General features: G+C 44.5%; 1 protein-coding gene, 1 long non-coding RNA gene and 1 other non-coding gene across 11 annotated transcripts in view; 1 reads left to right on the top strand and 2 right to left on the bottom strand.

Moving 5' to 3' along the window:
- STK35 (serine/threonine kinase 35) overlaps window positions 1–11,231 on the bottom strand; it is a 44,276-nt gene extending 33,045 nt beyond the window's left edge. For both annotated transcript variants that reach the window (XM_038571796.1, XM_038571795.1), the window contains exons 1-2: window positions 10,911–11,231; window positions 9,719–10,316 (exon numbers count right to left, since the gene is read on the bottom strand). In XM_038571796.1, the coding sequence (XP_038427724.1) occupies window positions 9,719–10,316; window positions 10,911–11,216 (904 nt within the window). In that variant the 5' untranslated portion in view covers window positions 11,217–11,231. The remainder of the gene's footprint in view (window positions 1–9,718; window positions 10,317–10,910) is intronic.
- The window catches only part of LOC102156297, an 85,287-nt gene continuing 69,468 nt past the window's right edge, over window positions 9,295–25,113 (top strand). The window contains exons 1-2 of one of the 8 annotated variants that reach the window (XR_005377669.1): window positions 10,159–10,861; window positions 11,516–11,683. This is a non-coding gene — a long non-coding RNA (uncharacterized LOC102156297). Of the gene's footprint in view, window positions 9,488–9,541; window positions 10,056–10,158; window positions 10,862–11,227; window positions 11,684–25,113 lie in introns of those variants that run through there. The other 7 variants (XR_005377671.1, XR_005377668.1, XR_005377672.1 and 4 more) reach the window with 7 other exon arrangements.
- On the bottom strand, window positions 12,311–12,415 carry LOC119865791. Its single transcript, XR_005378149.1, has one exon. It is a non-coding gene; the product is annotated as a U6 spliceosomal RNA (small nuclear RNA).

A 25,113-nucleotide genomic window follows, 5' to 3' on the forward strand; every position in this document is an offset into this window, starting at 1 on the left:
AGGAAAACACAAGGAGACAGACACCACGCAAAGAACCTGGGGCAAAGGTCGGGGAAGATGGCTACAGCTTTGTGAGCCTCTGTCATATCCACCAACATTGAGGGGGCACTGACACCATATACTCCTGGGACTCAGGTGACGGACAAACAGATTTTGCAGAGCCTCCATTACTTTGGAGGGAATGACATCCTGACCATCAATGACATCTCCAGAGGGCCTCAGCCAAGTCCAAGGAAGCCATGGACTCCAATAACCCCAGTGCTGTAGGCCACAGAATTGAAGGTCTCACATGCTAGGAAACCGAGGACGTTGAAATCAGAAAAGGAGCACTGAGGGGGCACTTGAGGGGATGAGCACTGGGTGATGATACGCTATACATTGGCAAATTGAACTTAAAAAAAAAAAAAAAATCAGAAAATAAAAGTGGAGAATTGTATCCTATTGCTCAGGCTGTAAATAGCCAAAACCATGTTTTCTAGCCAGAGCAAGCGGGTTTTTTTATTTTTTTATTTTTTTAAGATTTATTTATTTATGATAGAGAGAGAGAGGCAGAGACATAGGCAGAGGGAGAAGCAGGCTCCATGCCGGGAGCCCGACAGGGACTTGATCCCAGGACTCCAGGATTGCGCCCTGGGGCAAAGGCAGGCGCTAAACTGCTGAGCCACCCAGGGATCCCCAAGCAAGCGGTTTTTGAGGTGTTCTCTCTCTAGAAGCCTTCCCTCTCCCCAAATCTCTGCTGGTGCATCCAAATATGTTTCTTTGTACCCTGCCTGAATGTCAATCTACCTGATGCTTGCCTGATTTCCCAGGGAACTTCCCTCTTCTGATGGACCACAGCCCCAGTGTTATAATTTACCAAGGCAACTGCACATCGAGGAAGGGAAAGTGCTCCAACTTTTAGGGATCACCAAACCATGGTCCTGAAATGACACCAATTCCTGGAGACACATCACTGGGGTCCGCCAGTGTATAGGGGCTCGTGAAGGTCAGGTGATCCAAGGGAGCTTCAGGGCCCGCCCAGCTCACAGCAGGCCCAGTGGTCATCAAGCCCACCCTGTGGCTGCCCCCAGTTTCAGGACATAGAACTGGAATGCACAAGCATCAACTATGTAGAATCCCCACGTGAAGCTTATAGTTTGAGGAGAGAGAAACAAAATTAAATTTTGTAATTTCCTTGTTTGGTACAGCCTGATGGTCCTGTAGGGTAAGAGTGAAAAATTTAGCTTCCCAGATCATGAGAAAAGATTGAAGTGTTAGGGATTTGAGGTAAATTAACCTGGGAGAGGCCATTGGCTTCCAGGCACCATTTAAAGGCTCACTGCGTGAGCAGTCCCTTCTCCTGGACATGCTTTTACAGGTGGGGAAACCAGGAGGAAGGTTAAGTAACTTGCCCCAGATCACTGCTGTGGCTGCTTGGGTAAGATGTGAGCCTCCACTGCTAAGCCCTTCTATCGCACGATGATGCTGCCTGGGGTCTGGGAGGCTAAGAAACACACTTGATTAGAGACAGGCCCACCTTCAGCACAGTTTGCCCTCAAATCCAACAGCCAGAAGACTACAGAATAAACTCGATTTTGAAACCTATTCTATGACACAGTTTACGGGGAGACAGAGAAAATGGGGGAAAACAAGTCAAACAGGTGTCTCCTAACAAATGTGGCCTGCTTTGTTCAAAAATCTGAGGCTTAAGGATGTCAGCGCAAGCTCTGGGACAGCAGGCAACTCCTAGAAAGGGATACAATATACCCAGGGGTTTATGAGCCTATTCCCAAGCTGCCTCCAGAATATGGGACTTCCTTGCGCTCGTTCATTCCATTTAAACACTTCCTAGGCATACACTGCTTGTCAGACCCTGGAGGAGATTAGCAGTAATCCCTGACCTTGTAGAGGTTTCTGGTCATTAATGACCAGCCACAGCACCCACAGCCATGACAACAGACTAGGGAGCAATTCTGTGCGAGCAGTGGGCAAGGTGGTTAGGAGAGGCAGGCAGGCTGTGGATCACTCAAGGGTGGCCCTTGAGCAGTGTCTCCCAGGATGGAGTGTGTGCACACCACACAGCAGGGTATGAGCTCACAGCGAGGGACCCAAGTTATCGGAGGAGGCTGAGGTGAAGCTGCTCTGGAGTTGGGTCCGAAGGAACGGGGTCTGGCAGACCAAAGGCTTTGAATTTAGGCACCAAGAAATGGGAACTAAAAGTTCTTGACATGTTTTAGAACAATATCCTGCTTGCTGAGTCTTAAGTCACCAATTTTAAGTCCTATCATTTAAGATATCAGGCTGCTAACAACACTACTACACACCCCTGCTTAGGCTTAGTTCTGGTTGTCAAGATGCAGACACGTTGGAGAGCAGGTCTCAGAATCACTACTACAAGTTCCCTCTGAAGGCATGAGGAGTTAAGAGATAAAGATGGATTGGCAGCTGAGAGGTGCATCAGGAGTTTCTGAAACCCAAAGAGAAGTGAGGACTGGAAAGGGAGGTAAAAAGGGGTTGGGGCTAAGCCAAGGGTAGGGGGAGAGGCCTTGGGAGGTTTAAAAGTCAAATGAACTTAGTAACTAATATCACATGTCCTATGTGACAAGAAAGAAGCACAGAGAGTAGCCAATCCTCTCTTCTTACTCCAAACCCCTACCTACTGAGACCATAATCCTGTTCCTTTCTACAGGGAGGAAATGAAGGCTCAAGATCAATTACTTGGCTGTGGTCTCACAGCCAGTAGGGGATGGGGTACCCAGGCTCTGCAGTCTGGATTCCTAACCATGATGTTCTTCTACTACTGCCTTTGTGCCAGAAGCAAAACTGAATGCCTATATGTTCTACTGCCCGACTGTGACACAGGTTCTTTGTCAAGTTCACGGTATTCCTCCAAGGACTTTCCTGTTCACCAAGTCCCTCATGTTGATAGTGCAACCACACCACCTGCAGATTCATTTTTCAATAGAGCACCAATGCTAAGATAGTTCAGCAGTGTGTGTCACAAGTTTTATTAATGCTCAACCCATTTGACCAAAAAAAAAAAAAAAAAAAAATCTCATGAGGAATTTATTCTAAGAGTATCAAAAAGATAAACAGAAACAAACGAAACTCCTATCACAGACAGCAACAAAAAGGGTACACACTAAGCACCCCAAGCACCCAGGGCTGGTTTCCTATATGACAAAATAAAGGCAAGGGATTGAAAAGAAGGGTCCAAGGATAGTTAGTGGCTAATTAAGGTACTGCCACTTAGCTGAATGCTTTAAAGGGCCATATTGTACTTCTAATTTACTTAAAAGTCAAAAGAGAAGGTCACATAAAAGGTCAGAAGGAAGTTTAATGTGAAATGGAAAAATAGAATATAAAATTATAATTTTAAGATAAAAGGTTAGAAAAAAAAAAACCTAGATAAATGAATTCTGAATTCATTGGGATTAGTCATCCCTGGTTTTGATTTAGTTAAAAACTGTACGTTAATATTTTAAAGAAGTGGCTCAGTTGAAAATCAGTCCTGAGAAGCTGAAGACAAGGACCCTTCGCAAGACAAGCTCTTCTTCCCAAAGAAAGATGAGCACAGAGACCAAGCCCTGGGCTCAATGACCTTGGGCTGTGTCCTGTCACTATAAAGAGGCTGGGTCCAGTATCAACACCCAGGGCGCGTTCAAAGTACTTCACAAGAGTAGTCAAATGTCATTGTGCACTAGACAATCAACCCCTTAGGATGGCTGCCAAGATAGATACAGTGTCCTATAGAGGCCAAGGGGCCAAGAACCTGCAGGCCTAATAGAAAGGATGGAACAAGGGCTACAGAGCCAGCCAGGCCCAGGGTCGACACCACAACCCTTCATTTACATGGCTATGTGACCCTGGGCAAATGTCTTAAGACCCTATGAATCTGTTTCATTATCCATAAATTGGGAGACACCTACCTAACTGGGCTATCATAAGGCGTCACTATGATATAGGAAGCATTGTGGATGGCACCTGGACATCAGAGGATACAACTACTGGGTGTGAATGGTTAATGTGTGCGGACACTGCCCTTGGGTAGTCATAAGGCAGCACTATCAAGCATGTGGAAATTGGAAAGAGCTTCTGGATGTAGATGTAGAGCCAAATAATCCCTCACTGGTGGTACTGTACAACTTACTGGACCTTGATGGATCTGGATTTTCTCCTATATAAGACCAGGTTACAAAAACACCAACTTCAAGTGGGAGGATTAGATGAGGGAACAAGCATGAAAATACCAAGCCTAGCTATTAGTACTTGAACGTTACAGGGGTCTTGTTAAAATGCAAACTCTGCCAGCTAGGCAGAGTCGGAAATAACCTCTGGTGGCCCGGACCCATTTTTCTCTCCACATGTGACTGCCTTACCACTTATCTAGGTCTCATCTCTGGCCAGGATTGCTTCTGTTTTTACCCTTTTACAACTTATCCTGCCCTCCCCTAAACTTAGTCCACATTCCTGGCAGCTGTTCCCATAAGAGCACCTCTGAGAGGTTGCAGTGAGGTAACATCTGTTGTTCTCCTCCATGAGATCGCGCACTCACGGCGGAAGGAAACCAAGTCTCTATGCGCCTCACACATAACAGGCGTTCAATAATTGCGTGAAACGAAAGGAGATGAGAACTGTGAGCTAGAGGCTTAAAAACGAAACAGGGAAAGTTCTAGTAGTAGGTGTTTTGAATGTCTATGTTAAAGACAACCAGGTAAGAATCTACAATTTGAGTCACTAAGGACCTAATTCTTGGAAGTTTACACTATAAAAAGCCTACCTGGTGCAACCCAATTAGCCCAAACTCTCAATTAAGCCAGTTGTTGTTTCTGTCTCCTGAGGCTGGTATCTAAAATTCCCAGTGCACAGAGAAGGCAGGCAGGCAGGAGGAGAGGTCTGTGTGGCTGTCTCAAGACATTCAAGAGCAGATCAGGAAGGAGGAACAGGGTACTCGGCAGCTGAGACACATGGGAGGGAGTGCCGAAAAAATTGGCAGTGCCAAGTACTGATTAGCACATAATTAAAAAACAAACAGTAGGCATTAGTTTCTGAGTAAAATGTGATTATGCATTTAACTACTAAGAAAAACAGAAGAACCCAGAACTTAAGCCACCTGTCCCAAGAGTGTAGCACAGCTGTTAGAAGAATGGACTCAAGCTTGAATGCTTAGGCTTGGACCCGAGTGGTTATTTGCTTAGCTGTTTCACATGGGGCAATTTCACTAACTTGGTTTCCTCACCTGTAAAATAGGGGTAATTATAACACTGACTTCAAAAGGGGGTTGTGAGGACTGAATCAGTTAATGGGTATAAAGTCTAGAATAGCACCTGGCCCACAACAGAAAGTACGCTGTAACTATTAATAGGGTAAAAGTGGAACCCAAACCTTCAAACTCCCAGTTACTACTACCTCGTTGTATCCCGTTAATTTCCAAGGCCCTTGACACCTCTGATCTATTTTGGAGTAGCCAAACACCACACCTAATTGGGATCCCTTGCCTTTCAGAGGGTTCTCTAAACTCAGGCCAAGCCATAGTAGAGAATTCAGAGCTGCTTTCTGGGGGGGAGGGAGGGGGGGTAGCGGCCAGCTCTGAGCCTCCCTTTCCCTAGGCACTCAACAGGATGGGGGTGGCGGGGGAAGGGCAATGTGCAGGCTGACAGCCAATCTACTGCTAAGACCCTGGTTTCCCTCCCCACACTCAGTCCCCCCTTCAGCTTACTCAAGTCCACCTTCTCTGCTTCCCATGCCTGTATATTCCCCAGGGAACCTCTGCTGCTAGCTTTCTAGGTAACATTCAGGACCTTGAATTGTGGTCATCTGGGCCTGAGTCTTCTGTATACCTCGCAGAGGAAACTTTGCACATCCTCTTCTTACAGAGTACCTGGCACAAATGCACAGAGAAGACTTACCAAAGACCTAGATTCCCACCACTGTGAAGCTGCCTGAGGAGCTCTTGAGCACAGAAAACATGAAATAGTTGATAAAGCAGAACTAATATGTTACCAAGATGGGATAAGTTAGATCCTTGGATTTTCCAAACTTCTTTTTGGTTTTATGAGCCTTGGGTTCGTCCTGGAGAGGATGTATCATATATATAAGCTTATTAGTCGCTATGTGTCAGAAGAGTCAGTGTGTGCGTTAGAGAGCATGCAGGAATTTGACTGTAGTCTGACCAGGAGTTCAGCCTTGCCTGCAGTCTAAGTGGCAGCAATCTTGAATTTAGTTTTAGATGCATTCAGTAGAGGGTCCTTTGGCAATGGAAATAAGGGGATAAAAGCAAACTGTTGATGCTTTAACTCCTGTTTTTTGTGACAAGTACTTAAAAGCTAAACACATCAACCAAATAATTTACAAGATTGTTAATCTGGTTTTAAAAAGCCTAGGAGGCTGGTTTGAATGCTGCCACTAACTCATGTGGGGCAAGTCCTGTCTTTTTTAGACTTATTTCCTTCCCTGTGAAACAGAAGACCAGATGAGGCTGCCTAAGACTACCACTGACTCTGGAACTTCTGCTCACTACATAATGCTCTAGGTGTTTGGTCTACGTTCAGAGAGAAAGAAGGAGACCTAGAAGCTTATTAAACAAAGTTGAATAAAACCAAGAATTGCATTAAGAAGTTTCTCATTTCTTTTTGATACTGGATTTACAGGTCAAATAATTTAAGCTACCGAAATGCCTTGCTTATTCTCTGGAGCCCTGATACTGAAGAAAGGGGAAACCTCCCCCCCCAACTGTTCCCTATTTGGGCCAATTGTGAAATAAATCCCACTTCTTCTCTATCTATACAGACCTGGGCACTCTTCTTTCAAGCTATCTTCTCCGCCAACTCGTAGCTAACTCTAGATTATCTTCCTGTTAATCCTGTGCAACACTCTGTAGAAAGCTCTTGTTAACCAGACAACTTGCCTTTTCCTCCTGTGACCCTGATTAGCACCTAAGTCTTCTACAGGTCCTCAAACTTTCAAAATTAAATTCCTTTGGGGCAGACTGCCCTGCCCCTCCCCCCATCTCTCCCCCAGTGAAAAGCTACCATGGGGACTCAGTAAAATTATGTAGATTTAGTTCAATTGAGACTTTAAGGTAGATTAACACTTTTTTGTTCTATTTCAAAATTATTCTAAATTGCAGGACACTGGGCAAAAGGTGACTGCAAAGGAGCTTGTTTAATGACAGGGTTGAACCAGATTATCTTTAAGATTCCTTCCAGCTCTGACATTTCTGAGTGATAGCAGCACACTGTAAATCCAGCGCCCCAGGGCTGATTAAGACTGCTAAATTCTGAAAGCTGAAGGCAGGAAAACTTCACCTACAGCAATGTGGGTCTTTTTGTCCTTCACTTTTAATATTAAAGAGAAAACAATGCCCATTTAGCTGCTAGCTAAATTAACATTTGACATGTAAATTTCAATGTCAGTTTCATCAGCCAGGTTGTGTACATTTCCTTTATTGCTCTGTCTCTGAGCTCAGAGCATTACCTGACCCACAGAAGAGGCTCAAATATTTTCAAAACTGCTTACAACTGAGTGGGACAATTGAAGTGTGTGGCCTAAAGCAACATACTGTTTCGCTAGACCTGTTTTAAATCACAAAGGGAGGAAACTGTGCACACCACAGTTTCTCTCAACCCGGTGTTACCCAGACAATAGGATGTGTTCCATGGTCAAAAGAGTTTGGGAAACTTGAACAAGGACAGAACTAATCTCAAAGGGGATGATGAAAGAGGACTCAAAATGTGGACTTGCTGAGTTTCCTCCTTATCTGAGCACTTAGGGACATTCCCAGGCTGCACAGCAGCTCGAGGACACAGGCACCCTTATCTTATGGATAAAGGAATGCTCCCCACAGGTTTTAAACTTCTTATCCCAAGTCTCATGTAAGTCTGTTGAGACAAGCCATGACTTAAAGTGAGCCTAACTGTAAAGCTGATGGTATTAATCACTAGACTATCCGGCCACCTTTACTGTGTAGTTCTGTCAAATTCTACGTGTGAGAGAATCTAAACAGTATTTATAGGTAAGGAGAGGAAGCCAAGACTTCACACCCAGGTGAAGTTTCAAGATTGGCATCAATGAACTGAGAGTAGAAGGGTAGAGAATTCACTAGCAAAGTGAATTCTCACATCCCAAAGCAGTTGAGTATTATGGAAGTCCAGAATATTGGCTAATCACCTTGGAGAAGACAGGGAGAATGTAAGTGAATAGCTTGTAGGATACAGGTAAGCTCCAGAATCTCCCGGAAAGTCTGCATTCAATCACTATGGGGAGAGGGTGGGCTTTTCAGAATGGATGAGGCAGGGCTGGGCATAAAAAGTGAAACCTGTTTTTGAAAAAGGACTCCAGGTGATACTGCTAATACCTTCAACCCACGGTCGAAGCAACAGACTTGAAATGGGACAGAGCTCTCCTGGGATGGGGTGCAGGAGTTTAAAACTGGGCAAAACAAAATGCCCTATCCAACCCTACCCCCTCAATCCTACTCATTTTTAAAGATCAGTTCCAGTTGATTCTTGGGGAGGTGAGGGCATTATTACCCATCTTGAAAGGATCTAGACCTTAAATCAAGACAGATCTGGGTGTTATGTCACTTAAGCTCTGAAAAATTGCTAAGCAAACTCCACTTCCCTTACAAGCTGATTAACCTCGCCAACTTCTATCTGTTTAACCTCTAATCCTTAGTTTCTCCGTTTATAGAAAGAGGAGAGGATTTACTTTTAAAGTTATTACCTAAAGTCACTCTGTAAGACATCTAGGACATAGCTGGGTCTCAGATTAGTAACCTTTCTGTTGAGGAAGTCTTCTAAGACCTTTCTAGCTCACTGGCCTTCTCCTCTCTTTAGAGAACCTTTGGCTACTTACAAGTCTGAACAAAACAGGTCAACACTGAGCACTCAAGATGAACTCTTGCCCTAAACGCAGCGAAAACTCAGAAATTAGGATTAGCCCTCCCATGACTGCAAAGCTACCTTGCTTCCCTGAGCCCCATCTTCCCTATAAACATGCTAGCCAGGCAGCCTGGGATGGGGGGGGGGGGGGGGGGGGGGGGGTGTTAGAAAAAGATTAAGTATGTAAGGCAGAGGAAAAGAAAAAGATGAAAAAGATGTTACATGTTATGTGACAGCTATAGGCCCACCTGGGGGATTATTATTCAGCAGGACCCAGAGGATTTAGCCAGGAAACCCGCCAGTTTGGTTGACTGCCTTGGGATGGAATGGGCCGTTGGGGGTGGGGGTGTGTGTCTCAGAGGAAAACAGAAGAGTAGGAAGCAAGAGTTTGGAGGTGGAGCTGAAGGGTGTCAGGACATTTGGGACCAGACACGGAGGGGGTGTGGGTGGGTTCGGTAAAGTTCTTTTTTGTTTGCTTTGGGAGGGAAAGAGAAGAGGCCCTAGAGAGGGGGGCTCTGAAGTTCTTCCCACCAACTCAGCCCCGTCCTCTTCACTCCCCCTGTGGAATCTCAAAGTGCTGCAAGTTTAATAGGTTTAAGTTTACTGAGCGCTTAACTAAAAGCACGGTGAGCACTTCCATGAGCTTTTTTTTTTGTTTTTTGTTTTTTTTTTAACGAGAATAGCACCTCCAGTCAGTGCCAGGGGCTCATCCGGGGTGCTGAGGTGCAAGGGGAGCCTAAGCGCCTGGGCCCCGGGGAGGAGGGCGTGTCTGGGCCCAGGCTGACAAGACCCGGGCCGGCCCCGGCATCCAGAGCGGCGGGTCCAGGCCCCGTGAGGGCGGGCCGGCCGCCTCCTACCTTTGAGCGAGGTCTCCACCAGGCGCAGGTAAAGCTGCGAGCTCTTGTTGCCGTGGCTCATGCGCTGGGCGAGCCCGTTGCGCTGCAGGACGCACTCCTCAAACTGCACGACGTTCTGGTGGCGCCGCTTGAGGCTGGTCAGGGCCCAGAACTCGGCCAGCGCCAGCTCCACGTTCTCGGGGGCGTCGCAGCGGATCTTCTTGACCGCCACCCGGGCCCCGCTGCGCCCGGCCACTGCCTCGTAAACCACGCCGTAGCTGCCGCGCCCGATCTCCGCCAACAGGCTGTACCGCGGCCGCGCCGACCCGCCGCCGCTCTCTGGCCGCCGCCGCGCCAGGTAGGCCTCGCCCGGGGCCTCGGCCGCCGCCGGATCCATGGCCTGGGCCGCCGCCGGCCTCAGCTTCGCGCTGGGCGCCCGCGGCACTGGGCTTCGCCTTTTCCGCTCGGGGCTTTGTGTACCTCTGCGGGCGCCGTCCTCCTCCCCCGTTTCCATGGCTGCGGGCGGCGGGGGGAGCAGCAACGGCGCTGCCCGGGTCCCCCCTGCCTCATCCCTCCGTCCGGCCACTGGACGCGGAGGAGCGGGACCTTGGATTGTGACCTGCGGGCGAAAGAGTCGGTTAACCAACTAGGCCGAAGCGGGAAGGCAAGGAGCGTAGGCCGCAGGGCGTCCCACCTCCGCCTCCTCCGGCCGCCGCGGCCCCTTTAAGACGGAAGCCGCCGCCGCTGACTGAACGGGGGGAAGGGAGGGGAAAGCGGGAAGGGCGACACCACTAGGCTGTGGCTCAGAGGGGGAACAGGAAAGAATAGCAACCCCCGCCCCGCCTTCTCAGCCAGTTTGTCGCCTGAGACTAGGAAAAACTAGGACCAGCAGTTTTTACGACTTAAGAAAATTGCCTTAAGAGCCGTTCTGACTGCGGAACTCTTTTTCCCCGCCTCGTCCCCTCCGGGATCACCCTCCCCGCATCCCGCCTTGGGTTCTCCCGGGTGTAAACAGTCCATTGAATTAAGCCGGAGCGGAGCCCGGCGGAACGACCCAAGTCCCCGAGGGCGGCGGGTGGAGGAGGTTGGCTCAGAAGTTCCGCGTCCCTGAACCCGCCAACCTGGGGACCCAGCGGCCCTCCCCCAGCGCCCGCGGGGACGGAGGTGGGTGCAGCCTCGGCGCTGGCTCGGACTCCGCAGACTGCGCCCTTACCTGGCCGGCGCCCCTCCACTTCCGGGCGGCCCGCTTCCCCCCTGGCGCCCTGGGCCGGGGATGGTCCGCTCCAGGCCAGGGCTGCCTCGCGTACGGAGCGGCGCGGGAGGCGGCGGCCCGGGCCGGGTGTGCCTGGGAGCCCGCGGCGGCGCGGGTGGCGGCGGCGGCGCCCGCGGGGGAGAAGCGGGTGTCCGGGCTCCCGCGGCTCTCCACGTGCTCGCGCCGGCTGAGCCCTTTACATAACCTGTTTATATAAGCTGCGCCTCCCGCCCGCACTCGGGCCAGCGGGGGCTCCTGGTGGCCCATCCCCCGGGAGGCCGGCCGCGCGCCGCGCCGCCTGGGTCCTGCCAAGGTCGACGGAGCAGCCGCAGCCGGGCGCACCGGGCACGCCGCGCCGGGGCCCAATCACAGGCGAGAACACCCAGCCCACGAAAAATAGGCGCCAAACTCCCGGGACCCGCTGCGCCCCCCTCCGAGGCTCTGCGGCCGCCTGCCCCCTGCAGCCTCCTCCCTCTCCGCCTTCGCTGCTTGAAGAGGGGCTGCGCGCAGTAGGCTCCTAATAAATACTCATTGTTGATTGGCTTGGCGGTTTGATTGATTCATAGGCAGTGCCTGGGAACCTCCCGGACTGGATTGGAGTCCACACGCTGCCGCCCAGGAGCCCGTTGATTCGGGGCAAATCATCGTCAGGTTCTGTGCCTCGGTTTTCTGTTCTGCAAAATGGGTGATTGGACCTTAACCTCCCAGCGCTGACAGAGCCAAATGAAATACATGTAATTTGTGTGTAAATACATATATTAAGAGTGACTAAGTATATATGAGTACACATAGTAAGTGGCTAATTGGGTGCGAGGCTGAAAGTGCTGTTTTGTTCACTGCTTTGTACTCCAGTGGCCTAGTAGGTGCCTGTGATTTTTAAACTGAATCTGTTGAGTATTTATTGGCTTTCTATAATGTGCTAGGCACTGTTCTAAGTCGCTGGGGAAAGAGCAATGAACCAGACAATCTTTACCTTCAATGAGGGTCTATACCCCTGAAGGAGACCAGTGATATGGTGACCTTGTGCAAGTTAATTAACTTTCATGTGTCTTTACTTTCCATCTGTAAGATGGTGAAGAACAGTGTTGGAGGCCCTGTGCTTATACAGTTAAAACACTGAGAACAGGACAAGGTCTTGCACACACTAAGTGTTAGATACTATTAACTAAGCACATAGAATAATTTTTGACATGGATAAGTATGATGGAGAAAAAGAATGAAAAAGTGCTTTGGGTTTGGGACAGGTCACTTCTGATAGTATGAAGGTCATTCATTGAAAGGTGGTAACTTTGGGGGGGGGTAAAATTTAAAATTTACATGTAAGTTACAAGGATAGTAAGGAATTCTCATGTACTTTTTTTTTTTTTATATAGAACCTTAATGAATTTGTGTGTCATCCTTGCGCAGGGGCCATGCTAATTTCTGTGTATTTGAATTTTTAGTGTATGTGCTGCTGAAGTGAACACAAGAATTCTGATATACCTTTTTTTCTGTTTTTTTTTTCCTGGTTTTTTTCTCTGATATACTTTTAACCAAAATAACAAATTGTTATGTTTTGCTATGTTTGCATTATCATAGACTCTCTTGTGTATGTGTACGTAATATATACATATTCTTTTTTCCCCCTAAGTCATTTTAGAGTGGGTTTTCAGACATTATGCCTCTTTATCCAATACACTTGTGTATGTGTGTGTGTGTATATATATATATGTATATATATACACATATATATATATATACACATTTCCTAAGAATGTGGACATTCTCTTGCAGAATCTCAGTTGTAATGATCAAAATCAGGAATTTTAACAATGATATGATTCTTTTAATACACCTTTAATATTTAAATTTTGCTAATTGTGCCAATAATGTAGCCATTCCTCAGGATCCAATTCAGGTTTCATTTGGCTGTCCTCTTTTTAGTTTCCTTTAATCTGGAGAAGCAGTTAGTTACTCAACCTTTGCCTTTCATGACCTTGACATTTTTGAAGAATACTGGTAAATTATTTTGTAGATGTCCTTAATTTGTAGCTGTCTGTTATTTCCTTGTGATTAGGTTCAGGTTATACATTTTTGGCAGGAATGCCACTGAAAGAAAGTTGTGTCCTGAGTGTATCACATCAGAAGGCACATGACATTGGTTTGTCTCAATATTAGTGGTATTAACTTTGATCATTTGGTTAAGATGATGTCCCCCAAGGTACTCCGCTGAAAAGTTACTATTTCCCTTTTGTAATTAATAAGTATCTTGTGGGAAGATATTTTGAGGCTATCCTATTTTTTTTAAGATTTTATTTATTTATTGATGAGAGAGAGGCAGAGACCTAGATAGAGGGAGAACCAGGCTCCTTGCAGGGAGCCTTGTGTGGGACTCCATCCTGGACCCAGGATCATGCCCTGAGCTGAAGGTAGCCGCTCAACTACTGCTCCACCCAGGTGACCTGAGATCCTATTTTTCATCTTACTCTCTGCCCACTTGTTTTAGCATTCATTGATGATTCTTACCTGAATCGGTTATTATTATAATGGTTGCAAGATGGTGATTGGTTTGCAAGAGCCACCATAACAAAATATTAGACTGGGTGGCTTAACAGAAATTCATTTCCTTGGGGTACCCGATGGCTCAGCAGTTAAGCTCTGCTTTCATGATCAGGGCATGCTCCTAGAGTTCAGGGATGGAGTCCCACATCGGGTTCCCTGAGGGGAGCCTGCTTCTCCCTCTGCCTATGTCTCTGCCTCTCTCTCTCTCTGTCTCTCATGAATAAATAAAATATTTTTAAAAATCTCATTTCCTCACAGTTCTGGAGGCTAGAAGTCCAAGATCAAAGTGTTTAATTTTTCTTCTGAGACCTCTCCTCTTGGCCTGATTTTAGTTGCCTTCTTTTTCCCCACAAGATGGTTCCTCTGTGTGAGCATCTTTTCCTTTTCTTATAAGGACACAAGTCATATTGGATTAGGGCTCCACCCTAATTTCCGGGATCCCTGGGTGGCACAGCGGTTTAGCGCTTGCCTTTGGCCCAGGGTGCGATCCTGGAGACCCGGGATCGAATCCCACGTCGGGCTCCTGGTGCATGGAGCCTGCTTCTCCCTCTGCCTGTGTCTCTGCCTCTCTCTCTGTGTGACTATCATAAATAAATAAAAATTAAAAAAAAAAGACCTATTTCCAAATGTGTTACATTCTAAGGTAATGAGGCTTATGAATTAAACATGAATTTAGGTGGGAGGGAACCTGAAGCCAACCATGCTAAAACTGGTAGTAAGTCATTTAAGAAAGAAGGAAGAAGTATATAGAAGCTGTGAGACAGCAATAAGCTTGATGTTAAACTTTAGCCAGTTGATGAGTGTGTTAAGTGGTACAGCCACTTTGGAAAAAAAAAAAAGTTTGGCAGTTTCTTATGAAATTAAATATACATCTACCCTATGGCCCAGCACCTCCATGCCTAGGTATTTACCCAAGATACATGAAAATTTATCTTTACAAATATATATATTTTTTAAAGGTTTTATTTATACATGAGAGACACAGAGAGAGAGGCAGAGACGTAGGCAGAGGGAGACGTATGTGGGGAGCCGAATGTGGGACTCCACCCCAGGACCCTGGGACCACACCCTGAGCCAAAGGCAGACAGACGCTCAACCACTGAGCCACCCAGGTGTCCCTTCACAAATACACTTTTATAAGAATGCTTCTAGTGGCTTTTCCCATAAGAGTCCCAAACCGGGAAACACTCTAATGTTCCTCAATAAGTGAATGGATATCTGAGCTGTGGTCTTCCTATACCTTGAGGTGCTGCTGGGGGTGGGGGTGGGGGTGGGGGGCAGGGACAGGGAGGAACATAACAAGGATGAATTAAAATAATGATGCCCAATGAAAGAAGCCAGGCACAGAAGAGTACATACTACACGATTCTGGGTACAGTTCTTGAAAATGCAAACTAATTTATAGTGACAAAAGTTAGAGTAGTAGGTGAGGTGGGGAGGGAGGTACAACAGAGGAAAACTTTTTGGGCTGATAGCTATGTTTATTATCTTGTGATAGTTTCACGGGGGTTTATGTTAAAGTCACTTCAAATTGTACACTTTAAATAGGTGCAGTTTATGTATATCAGTTTTGCAGCTTTACCTCATTAGAGCTGTAAAAAGATGGATTAAAAAGAGTACATGCTGCATGGGTCCATTAATATAACGTCAAGCAACATTGATCTGTGGTGGTAGAAAACATATCAGTGGTTAGCTCTGGGGTGGGAATTGACTGCTGTGGGGCACAAGAGAATTTTCTGGGTGATGGAATTTTATTGTATGGAGATTATACCGCAATAAAATTGATTTAAAAGGTGAAAAAACAACCCAGGTCCTGCCATGCTGTGAACACATGTATCTTTATTCAGAGCTGCTGCTGCTTTTTAAAAATTGTTTTAAAGATTTTATTTATTTATTCGCAAGAGACACACAGAAGCGGAGACCTAGGTGGAGGGAGAAGCAGGCTCCCTGCAGGGAGCCTCAAGCGGGACTCGATCCCAGGACCCCGGGATCATGACCTGAGCCAAAGGCAGATGCTCAACCGCTAAGCCACTCAGATACCCCTTTACTCAGAGCTTCTAAGGACAGGGGCTGCATGGTGCCAAGGCAGGGCTGTCCCCATTTCTGCCATTCTGGGCCCCAGAGGTTGAGCAAGGCCAATGGAGTCTTTTCTCCCAGCGAGTTCTCCCACCTGAGTCTTAAAAGAGAGATTGGATCTGAAGTTCTGGGAGAACCACAAGAAGACTTCAGTCTTTTTGTGTGTGTGAGAAGGGCCAGGATGCTTGAGACATTGTTGATGGCTTGACTAATTTTTCCCCCTTTACTCCAGCTTTAATTAAATGACAGAAGGAACCTTATACTTCTTATTATAACCAATAGCCAATGGCCATGAAAATTGACAGCCACAAGAATTGGCAAAGTATTCTCATGCCAATCCTGTGAGATGGTTATTATCATTGGCCCCATTTTAGAGACGAAGAGACTGAAGAGGGAGGAGGTTGCCCAGCTAGGATTGGAACTGAGACCCCAGACTCTTCACTTTACATTTCTGGCTCAGCTCTGCCCAGGGTAAGCAATTATATGAAAATTATGGCAAGCCTTCTTCCACGCTGTTCTCTGTTGGCACACGTGCCTAACTCCAAGTCCCTGGAACGTCAGATGGTGCCAGACATGACTGGAGCCCAATATTTAGTAATGGAAGAAATGTAGGAAGAAAGAGGGGGCAGCAGTGAGGCGTAGGCCCTTCCACTAGGGCCCTTGCCTTGGAGGGACTGACATAGAACATGAGATGCAGTGGAATTATGTGGTTCCAAATAACATTAGTCCTACCCAGGACACTAAAGCCATTTGTGAAGAGGTAGCAAGGCACAGAGCAGGTGCCGTTTTAGAAGAGTGCTTTGGGAAAACCTTTATAAGGAGGTGACCATTTGCAGAGAGACCTAATAGAAGTAAAAGAATCAGCCAAATGCCGATCTACTGGAAGAGCATTTGTGTTAGAGGGAAGAGCAGGTACAAAAGAGGCCAGTGTGGCCGAGTGCCGCGAATGGGGGAGGAGAAGCAGGAAACAAGGGAGAGATGTGGCGAGGCAGAGACTTGTGGGCCATGATGAGGACTTGGGATTTACTCAGCATTTGTGATCTAGCGAGCACCACAGAAAGCAAAGGAGCAGGAGAGCTGAGGCTTGCAGACGCTGTTACTCTGAGAACTGCCCAGAGGGAAAAGGCAGAGTGGTGATGCTCCCTGCCCATCCCAGGATTTCAGGGGGAAGAGGACGCCCCAGGGGCAGCTGTGGGGGTGGTTCCTATGGGAAAGTGGGGAACTGTAGCCCAGGAGGGGAAGGCTGGGTGGAGCAGAGGAGTGTGGATGGAATGGAAGCTGGGAGGGGTGTGAGATGGCTCTAGTGGACCAGGGCCAGTGAGTGGGGGGATGGGGTGGGAGGGTGGCACTGGGTGGCAGGGCGCCATGGCAGAGAATGCTGTGAAATGGTGGTTGTACCAGAGGGAGGTGAGGTTCTTACAGGGGTAGAGGATGAGACTTCACTTTGGAGGCCTATGGAGGTGCTGAAAGACAGAGAGGCTCCAGGCGGGTACCTCAAAGGAGGGTACATTCTGAGCAGGAGACTCAGGAAGGCCCAGAGGAGGCTCTGCAGCCATCTTGCATTCCCCTCCCATATGGGAACTGGTTTTACTGGGTGCCAGGAGGGGCATCCCTGAGGAAAACTGGAGTGTGTTATGCTACCCCAACACCAAGGAGCTCAGACAACCATGTAGGAGAGACGGTTTGTCTTCATTTAGTGAGTGGGAAGATTGGGTCCTGGAAGCTGTTCCAACCAAATAAGTGCAACAGCAGGGGTCTGCCCCAGCAGCCTTGGGTTTGGATATCCAAGCTCTTGACCCCTTATACAGGTGTTTTCAAGCTTGAGTACACACAGGGATCCCCTGGAGGGGTGGTCAAAAAACCAGGTGGTTGACTCCAGCCCCAGAGTGGCTGCTAATCAGGAAGCCTTGGGTAGGGCTTGATCATTTGCAGCTCTAGCTAGGTCCCGGGTGATGCTCTTGCTGTTGCTGGTCCAGGGAATGACCACACTTTGAGAACCACAACATTACGCTATGCTGTCCCTAGACTGAGCACAAAGCTGAAGCCATTATAAAGGATTGGCATTCTGGCAAAGAATTTGGAGATGGATTGGAGCTATTACAAAGAAAACTAAGCAAATAAGACACACAGTGATTATTAAAGCAAAGAAAACAAAAACGATTTATAAGAAAAACATTGTAATCATCATAAACTACAACATTTAGCTGGAAATAATATTACATTGTCATTATAATGTAAAAACAGCACATTGATTTAACCAAAAATTATGCTATAATTATTTGGGGAAAATTGGAGCAAGAAAGTGTGTGTTGTGTGTGTATGTGTGTGTGTAGAGAGAAAGAAGAGAGAGGAAAACTAAATTCTTATTCTCCCTAGCTGTAAGTTAATAGAAAAGTCTACAATTAAAAAATCTTGGAAGTGGCACCATAATTGGGTTTGAAGAGACAACCACAGAATGAGTTATTGCTTCATGGGCAAGGCTTGTGGGTGGCACAGGGGATATTTCTTTCTTTCTTTTTTTTTTTTTTAAAGATTCTATTTATTTATTAATGAGAGACAGAGAGGCAGAGACATAGGCAGAGGGAGAAGCAGATCGAAATGTGGGACTCGATCCTGGCACCGCGGGATCATGCCCTGAGCCGAAGGCCAATGCTCAACCTCTGAGCCACCCAGGCGTCCCACAGGGGATATTTCTTATAAGCCTTGCCATAGGATCTAGTTTGTAATAGTAACTAACTCTTTTTTTTTTCAAATGTTTTATTTTATTGAAACCAGATGAAATTGTTTCAGTTCAAATGGAAGAATTAATATCTGAGAATATTTAAGAAATCAATGAAAATAAGAATGCCTCATGGAAATTAGTTTTACCAGATATTAAAACTTTACTTGTAAAACCATCCAAATAGATGGATAGATATCATTGACCAAACTTTAATCAGACTTCCTTATGCCCTCTTCTAAATGAGACCTTGACCTTGGGTTTCAGTGTCTCTCCTTATTGGGCCTGAATTGCCCACTAACTCTTAAACATTGTGTGTATTTATTACTTGGATTGAAATAAATTGACATTTTTAATGTCAATTTAATGATTTTGAAATTTTTAATTGACATTAAAAATAAAAGTGGGCATGGGATTTAGCTACCACTGAAGCAGCCTGTCAGCTTGGTGGCGCTGTTCAGCTTCTGGCTGTGATGCCCACCTGTTGTCCTGTATCACCTAAAGGCATCAGAAGAGCTGCAAGTCAAGTTAAGCTCTCAAATCATACCCTGTGGATACTGCACTAGAGACATCCCGTCCCCAGCAAGACTCAACAAGGGTGGCCTCTTGTCTCTTTAAGTCACAGAAAACAAAGATGGAAGCAGATACAGGTACCTTGTTTCCCAAACTTAATAGATTGTTCTAATTTCATGTTCTTCCTATTGGCCACCGAAAGGCTCTGAAATTCCAATCTTTCTTCCTCTTCTGTCTGGGGATTGCATAAAAATTCTCTGTGTCAGTCTATGTATCTGAACATTTGCTGCAGAAAATTGGTTGCTAGGTTCTTAGGAGTTGTTTATGATTTTTGGAAAGATAAGGGAATACAATGCAGAGCTAGCAGAGCAAACTCCCTGATTCTGTTAACTACTGGGACATTCAAAATAAATGGTTGGGGAATCTGGTTGAAATGTATATAGCCACAAGGCGACAAAGTACACTCGCTGATCAAAGTGTAAAGAATTCAGCCTTTTAGGAAGGCAATTTGAGATCTCATTGTTTATTAATATAGTTGAAAATTCATACACTGGATCTAGAGATTCCATTTCTACAACTTCCCCTATAGAAATACTTACCCAAGGGTGGAGCAATATATGTACAATGAGGATTTTTATTGTGGTTATTTGAAATAGTAAAATATTAGAAATACTCTGGTGGCAGAAACAAGGATTAGTTACATAAACATTTGAATATAAAGTAGCCATCAAAAAGAAGGAATTAGCTCTGTATATACTACCATGGAACTAGTCACAACATATTATTATATTAAAAAAAGCAAATATAAACTAGGATCTCTAGTGTGACTTCATATTTTGTTTCAATATACATAAATTCATCATTGCTAATCTTCACTGAGTGATTTCTCTGTATTTGTTGCTGTCCTAAGTGCTCTACTTAGACTTATTATTCCGAAAAGCATAGAGGGTAGGCTTCATCATTTCCCTTTTCCATAGAAACTGAGGCACAGGGGTGCCTTTGTGGCTCAGTTGGTTAAGCATCTGCCTTTGGCTTGGATCATGATCCTGGGGGTCCTGGGATTGAGTCCCATGTGGGGCTCCCTGTTCAGTGGGGAGTCTGCTTCTCTCCCTCTGCTGCTCTCTCTGAAAGGAAAGAAAGAAGAAAGAGAAAGAAAGAAAGAAAGAAAGAAAGAAAGAAAGAAAGAAAGAAAGAAAGAAAGAAAGAAAGAAAGGAAAAAGAAAAAAGTAAGGAAAGAAAGAAACTGAGGCACAGAGAGGTTATGTGATTTTCTCAAGGCCGTGTCACTAAGAAGATGGAGCTTGATTTTAAACCTGGGCATATCTGATTTGAAAGCTAAGGGTCAGACAGCCCAGGTGGCTCAGCGGTTTGGCACCGCCTTCAGCACAGGGTGTGATCTTGGAGACCTGGGATCGAGTCCCACATCGGGCTCCCTGCATGGAGCCTGCTTCTGCCTCTGCCTCTCTCTCTCTCTCTCTGTCTCTCATGAATAAATAAATAAAATATTTAAAAAAAATAAAGCTCATGGTCTTTTTTAAAAAAAATTGTTTATTATTATTTTTTTAAAAGCTCATGGTCTTAAACCATCACATCACATGACCTGTGTACTTATATTTTTGTTTCATGCATATATAAAGGAGACATTTAGATAAATAATACTCTAGATGCCAAGAATTCCCTTCAGGTGCTTCTTTTACTTTCAACATATTTTTATAGTTTGACCTTTTAATATGTGTCTTTTGGTTATTAATTTTTAAGTACCTTTTTATAGAGATGAAAAAACAATAAAATTCAGTTAAAAAATAATGTGCAATAATGTTGACTACACCTCATTGCTCATTTGCTCAACAAATACTGATGAACTCCAGTTTGCCAGATAGGGCACTGAGATGAGTAACATACAATTCCCGTCAGGAAGGAACTCATTGGGGAGACACAAAGAAATATCCAATCTATAGCCTTTTATTTTAAAATTGAGGTATAATTGACATTTAATATTAGCTTCACTTGTACAACATAAGGAGTCAGTATTTGTATGTATAATGAAATGAACTCCACAATAAGTCATCACACAGTTACAAAATTATTTTTCTTATGATGAGAACTTTCAAGATTTACTCTCTTATCCACTTTCAAATGTATAATACAGTATTATTAACTCTAGTCACTGTGCTATACATCACCTCCCCATGACTTACTTATTTTATAACTGAAAATTTGTACCTTTGACTCTTCACTCATTTCACCTACCCCCTAATTCTGTCAACCACTAATTTGTTCTCTGTATCTGTGAGCTTGAGTTGTTGGGGTGTTTTGTTTTTGTTTTGCTTTTCTTCTTATTTAGGCTCCACATATAAGTGAGATCATACAGCATTTGTCTTCCTCTATCTGGCTTATTTCACTTAGCATAATGCCTTTAAATTTCATCAATGTTGTCACAAATGGGAAGATCTCATTCTTTTTTATGGCTGAGTAATGTTTCTATCTATCTATCTATCTATCTATCTATCTATCTATCTATCTATAAAATATATATATATTCCTATATATATGTGTGTGTGAGATATATACATATATATGTATATATATCTCAATGTATATATATGTATATACATATATATGTGTGTGTATATATATTTCAGTGACACTTAAGTTGTTTCTGTATCTTGGCCATTGTAAATAATGTGGATAAACATGGGGGTACACATATCTTTTTGAGTTGGTGTTTCAGTTTTCTTTAGTTTTCTACACAGAAGTAGAATTGCTGTATCCAATGGTAAGGCTATATTTAATTTATTGATGATTTACTGATGAATTTTGTACTGTTTTATGTAGTGGTTGCAGCAATTCCAGACTGCAGTTCTGCCCAGGTCAGTTGCACTGTAATTTTTTGTTTGTTTGTTTGTTTGTTTATTTATGAGAGAGGCAGAAACATAGGCAGAAGGAGAAGAAGGCTCCCTGTAGGGAGCTTGATGTGGGATTTGATCCCAGGAACCCGGAATCACAACCTGAGCCGATGGCAGATGCTCAACCACTGAGCCATCCAGGCGTCCCTATTGTACTGTAATTTTACTCTCAATTTTAGCTGGCCAGTGAGGAATGAGGCTGTACCATAGGTATCAATCTCGAAGTGTTCTGCGTTGCAACTAATGAGAGCCAGGTGCTGTGCTGGGCCTGGAACGTTACACATTGCTTCCTTTATATATAAAGGAAGAACAACTCTATAGAACTCATTATTGGTTCAGTCAACATTTATTGGGCACTTAGCCCTGTGTGTGAGTTGGGGATCTGGATGAGCAAGACAAGTTGCCTGCTGATAAACTCTCACTGCATTGTGAGGAAAACTGCCATGTTTATAAATATAGTTCTATGTTGGTGAATGTAATGGTAATAACATTTAAGAAGCACTTTCTAGGCACTGGTTCAAACACTTCTCATGTATACTAATTTATTGAGAGGTACTACTATTATTTCTATCTTATAGATGAGGCACAGAGAGGTTAGGCAACTTGCCCAAGATCGCACAGGTAGGAAGTAGGTCAGGGATTTCCAATCCAGGTAAGTGCTTTGAGGAGCACAACCAGAGCCCAGCCTGCAGTGAAACAATCATAATAAAAATATTAACAACCATAACAGTACCTGTCACAAATCACACGGAGCTATGTTGAGTTTTAAGTGCTTGCACATACTTATCTCACTATTTGGTAGTCCTAAACATAAGGCGACCCTCTCTTTTTTCACAATAAGAAGATTGCAAAAAGGAAAATATTTGGGGGGGCCAACTCGAATATATAAATTCTTAAGGCTGTAGATGAAATAATCAAATGTCTCTATGTGTAATATTTATTATTTTAGGTATGCATATATATACTTTCAAGATTAATCTATTGTTTAAATAATATTTAAATGTATTATATATTAATGAATAATATCTTCAGTGAGAAGTACTGGTTTTTTCTGCTCTCACATTTTTACAAAACAATTTTATTCCTTCTTTTCCCATGTGTCTTTGATTTCAGGATCGTTATTATTACTGAGGATGGTCTCTGAATCACCCAGCTCACTTTCTAGATCACATAAATTTCACTCCTATTGAAATAGTGTGTGATGCAGCACTTTTTGAACCTGTATTGATTCTCTCGCTAAAAGATTTTAACCTCAAAGTCCCGATTCACTTAATCTTAGGACACTATTGTTTTTTGGTTTGTCCTATTGGTTTATATTTGCGATCACAACATCCTAGCATTTAATTTGTTGCTTTTAAAGTCATCTGTAGAAAGCTTGCCTCATTATACAGGGTATGAAGCCAGACCCCAGTAGAATAACTATGTCCGTATTAAAATTTTTTTACTTTTTTTTTCTGAGACGACTTCTATGGGGTGACTTCTATAAACTGGTCTTCCTCAAAGAATACTTTGTTGCTTAAAATCAAGTAATTGAGAGCCTAGGGAATATGTAATATTCTGTCAGCTTTTGTAAGAACTTAAATATAAGGCAACTCTCACTTTATGCTGTGGGGTGATTTTTTTAGGGAAAAACACTCTGTCTTATGTCCAGGTATATAGCATCTGTTAACCTCACCTGTTAAACATGGTGAACCTGTCTGTGCAAATCCACATGGTGCCACTATCCTCACTTAACACATGTGTAAATTGAAACTCAGAAGGTAGGGTGACTTACCCAAAGTGCCTAGCAGATGGCAGAGCTAGAACATAACTCAAATCCAAGTGTATCTGGTCCTCTCACCCCCACCTCTCCCATTAAAGCACTGGAAAAGTTTCTAAACCAACTTCCTAATATAGATGGCTGGCCCTGGTAGGTCTGTGGGGCTGTGTTGACAGAATGCTAACACTGATTAATTTATTATTCTTTTATTGCCTTCTGCTTGTATAGCTGTGTGCAGTATTTCATAAAGAGAATGGCAGAGCAATTTGCAAATATAAAACCCAGATGCTTAATTTTAATTTCTGGGTTTCTGTTTCAAATCCACTGCAGAACAAGGCAGGTTATTTATGTTATAAATAAATGCTCCAGCATCTATGTCTAAAGATCCCCGGAAGCTGCTGCTCTTAGGTCCTAAAGTGATATATTTCCTTGCATTTGTTTTGCTCTTGAAAGGCAACAGTTTCAGGTTTGAAGTGGGAAGTCAGTAGTGCCTTTCTGGGGAGTGCAAGGTCTTTTACAGGTATGTGCTGGAGCTGGTTCCTCTGGGCCCAGGAGAGCTGATCATGTGCATCTCTTCCCAGCTTTGCTCAGTGATATCACATTGGCAGCTTGAAATTAGCCATGGTGGGAGTAGCTACCCCATAGGAACTGGCAAACCTTACAAATCAAGGCTCCTTCCTACCCCACATCCCTCCCCCAAATGATTGAATCTCCCCGTGCCTTGGGAATAGTAAGAGCACTTCCCTTCTAGGTTATTCTGAAGATGTAGTGAGATAAAGCTTGTAAAGCACATGGCATTGCTTGTATATTTATTTAAATAAATAATGCATACTAAGAGTTGAAAACAAACAAATGCTACAGTGAGTGAGAAGTAAGTTTCTTTCTCAACCAGGACCTCGATTCCAATTTCTATTCTGAAAGGCAACTTATTTCTCCAAATCCTTCCAGAGATATGTAAACATATATCCGTGTATAGAGGCGTGTGTGTGTGTATATATGATCTTTCTTCTTGACACATGTATATTTTTTTAAATGACAACATAGTATGACATGATTTTGCCCCTAGCCATATATGTATCATATTTATATGAGAAAGGGAGATAGACAGACATACATCTATCTATCTCTATCTCTAGCCATCATCCTCATCCTTATCCTCATCCTCACCATCTATGATGGATAAACAGGCTCATATAGATCTAGCTTGTTATTTTTTAGGACTGCCCATTATTCCATTTGTGGATGCCCCATGGTTTATTTAACTAGCCCTCTGTGGGTGACTTTTAAGTTGTTTCCTATCTCTTGCCAGTATGAACAATGGGCATTGAACAACTTGTCTTTTGCACATAAACATGAGTATATCTAGGCTTATTTCCTAGAAATGGAGCTCTTGGGTGAAAGGCCATGGCCACCTTACATTCTGATTTGATTGTCCAATTGCTCTTCACAGGGAGTGCCAATTTACTCTCCAACCCACAGCGCAGTGGGTCAGTGAGTCCCCATAGCCTCGGGACGTTGTCCAACTTTTTGATCTGTGACATCTGACAGTCCTTGGCACCTGGATAGGTAAATGATTGTCATAATTATTATTGGTGGAAAAACCCAGATCCAGGGAGGAAAGGAGCTTGCCTACCCTCACCCATATGCAGG

The sequence above is a fragment of the Canis lupus genome, chromosome 24, assembly GCF_011100685.1.
Source record: "Canis lupus familiaris isolate Mischka breed German Shepherd chromosome 24, alternate assembly UU_Cfam_GSD_1.0, whole genome shotgun sequence".
NCBI lineage: Eukaryota > Metazoa > Chordata > Mammalia > Carnivora > Canidae > Canis > Canis lupus.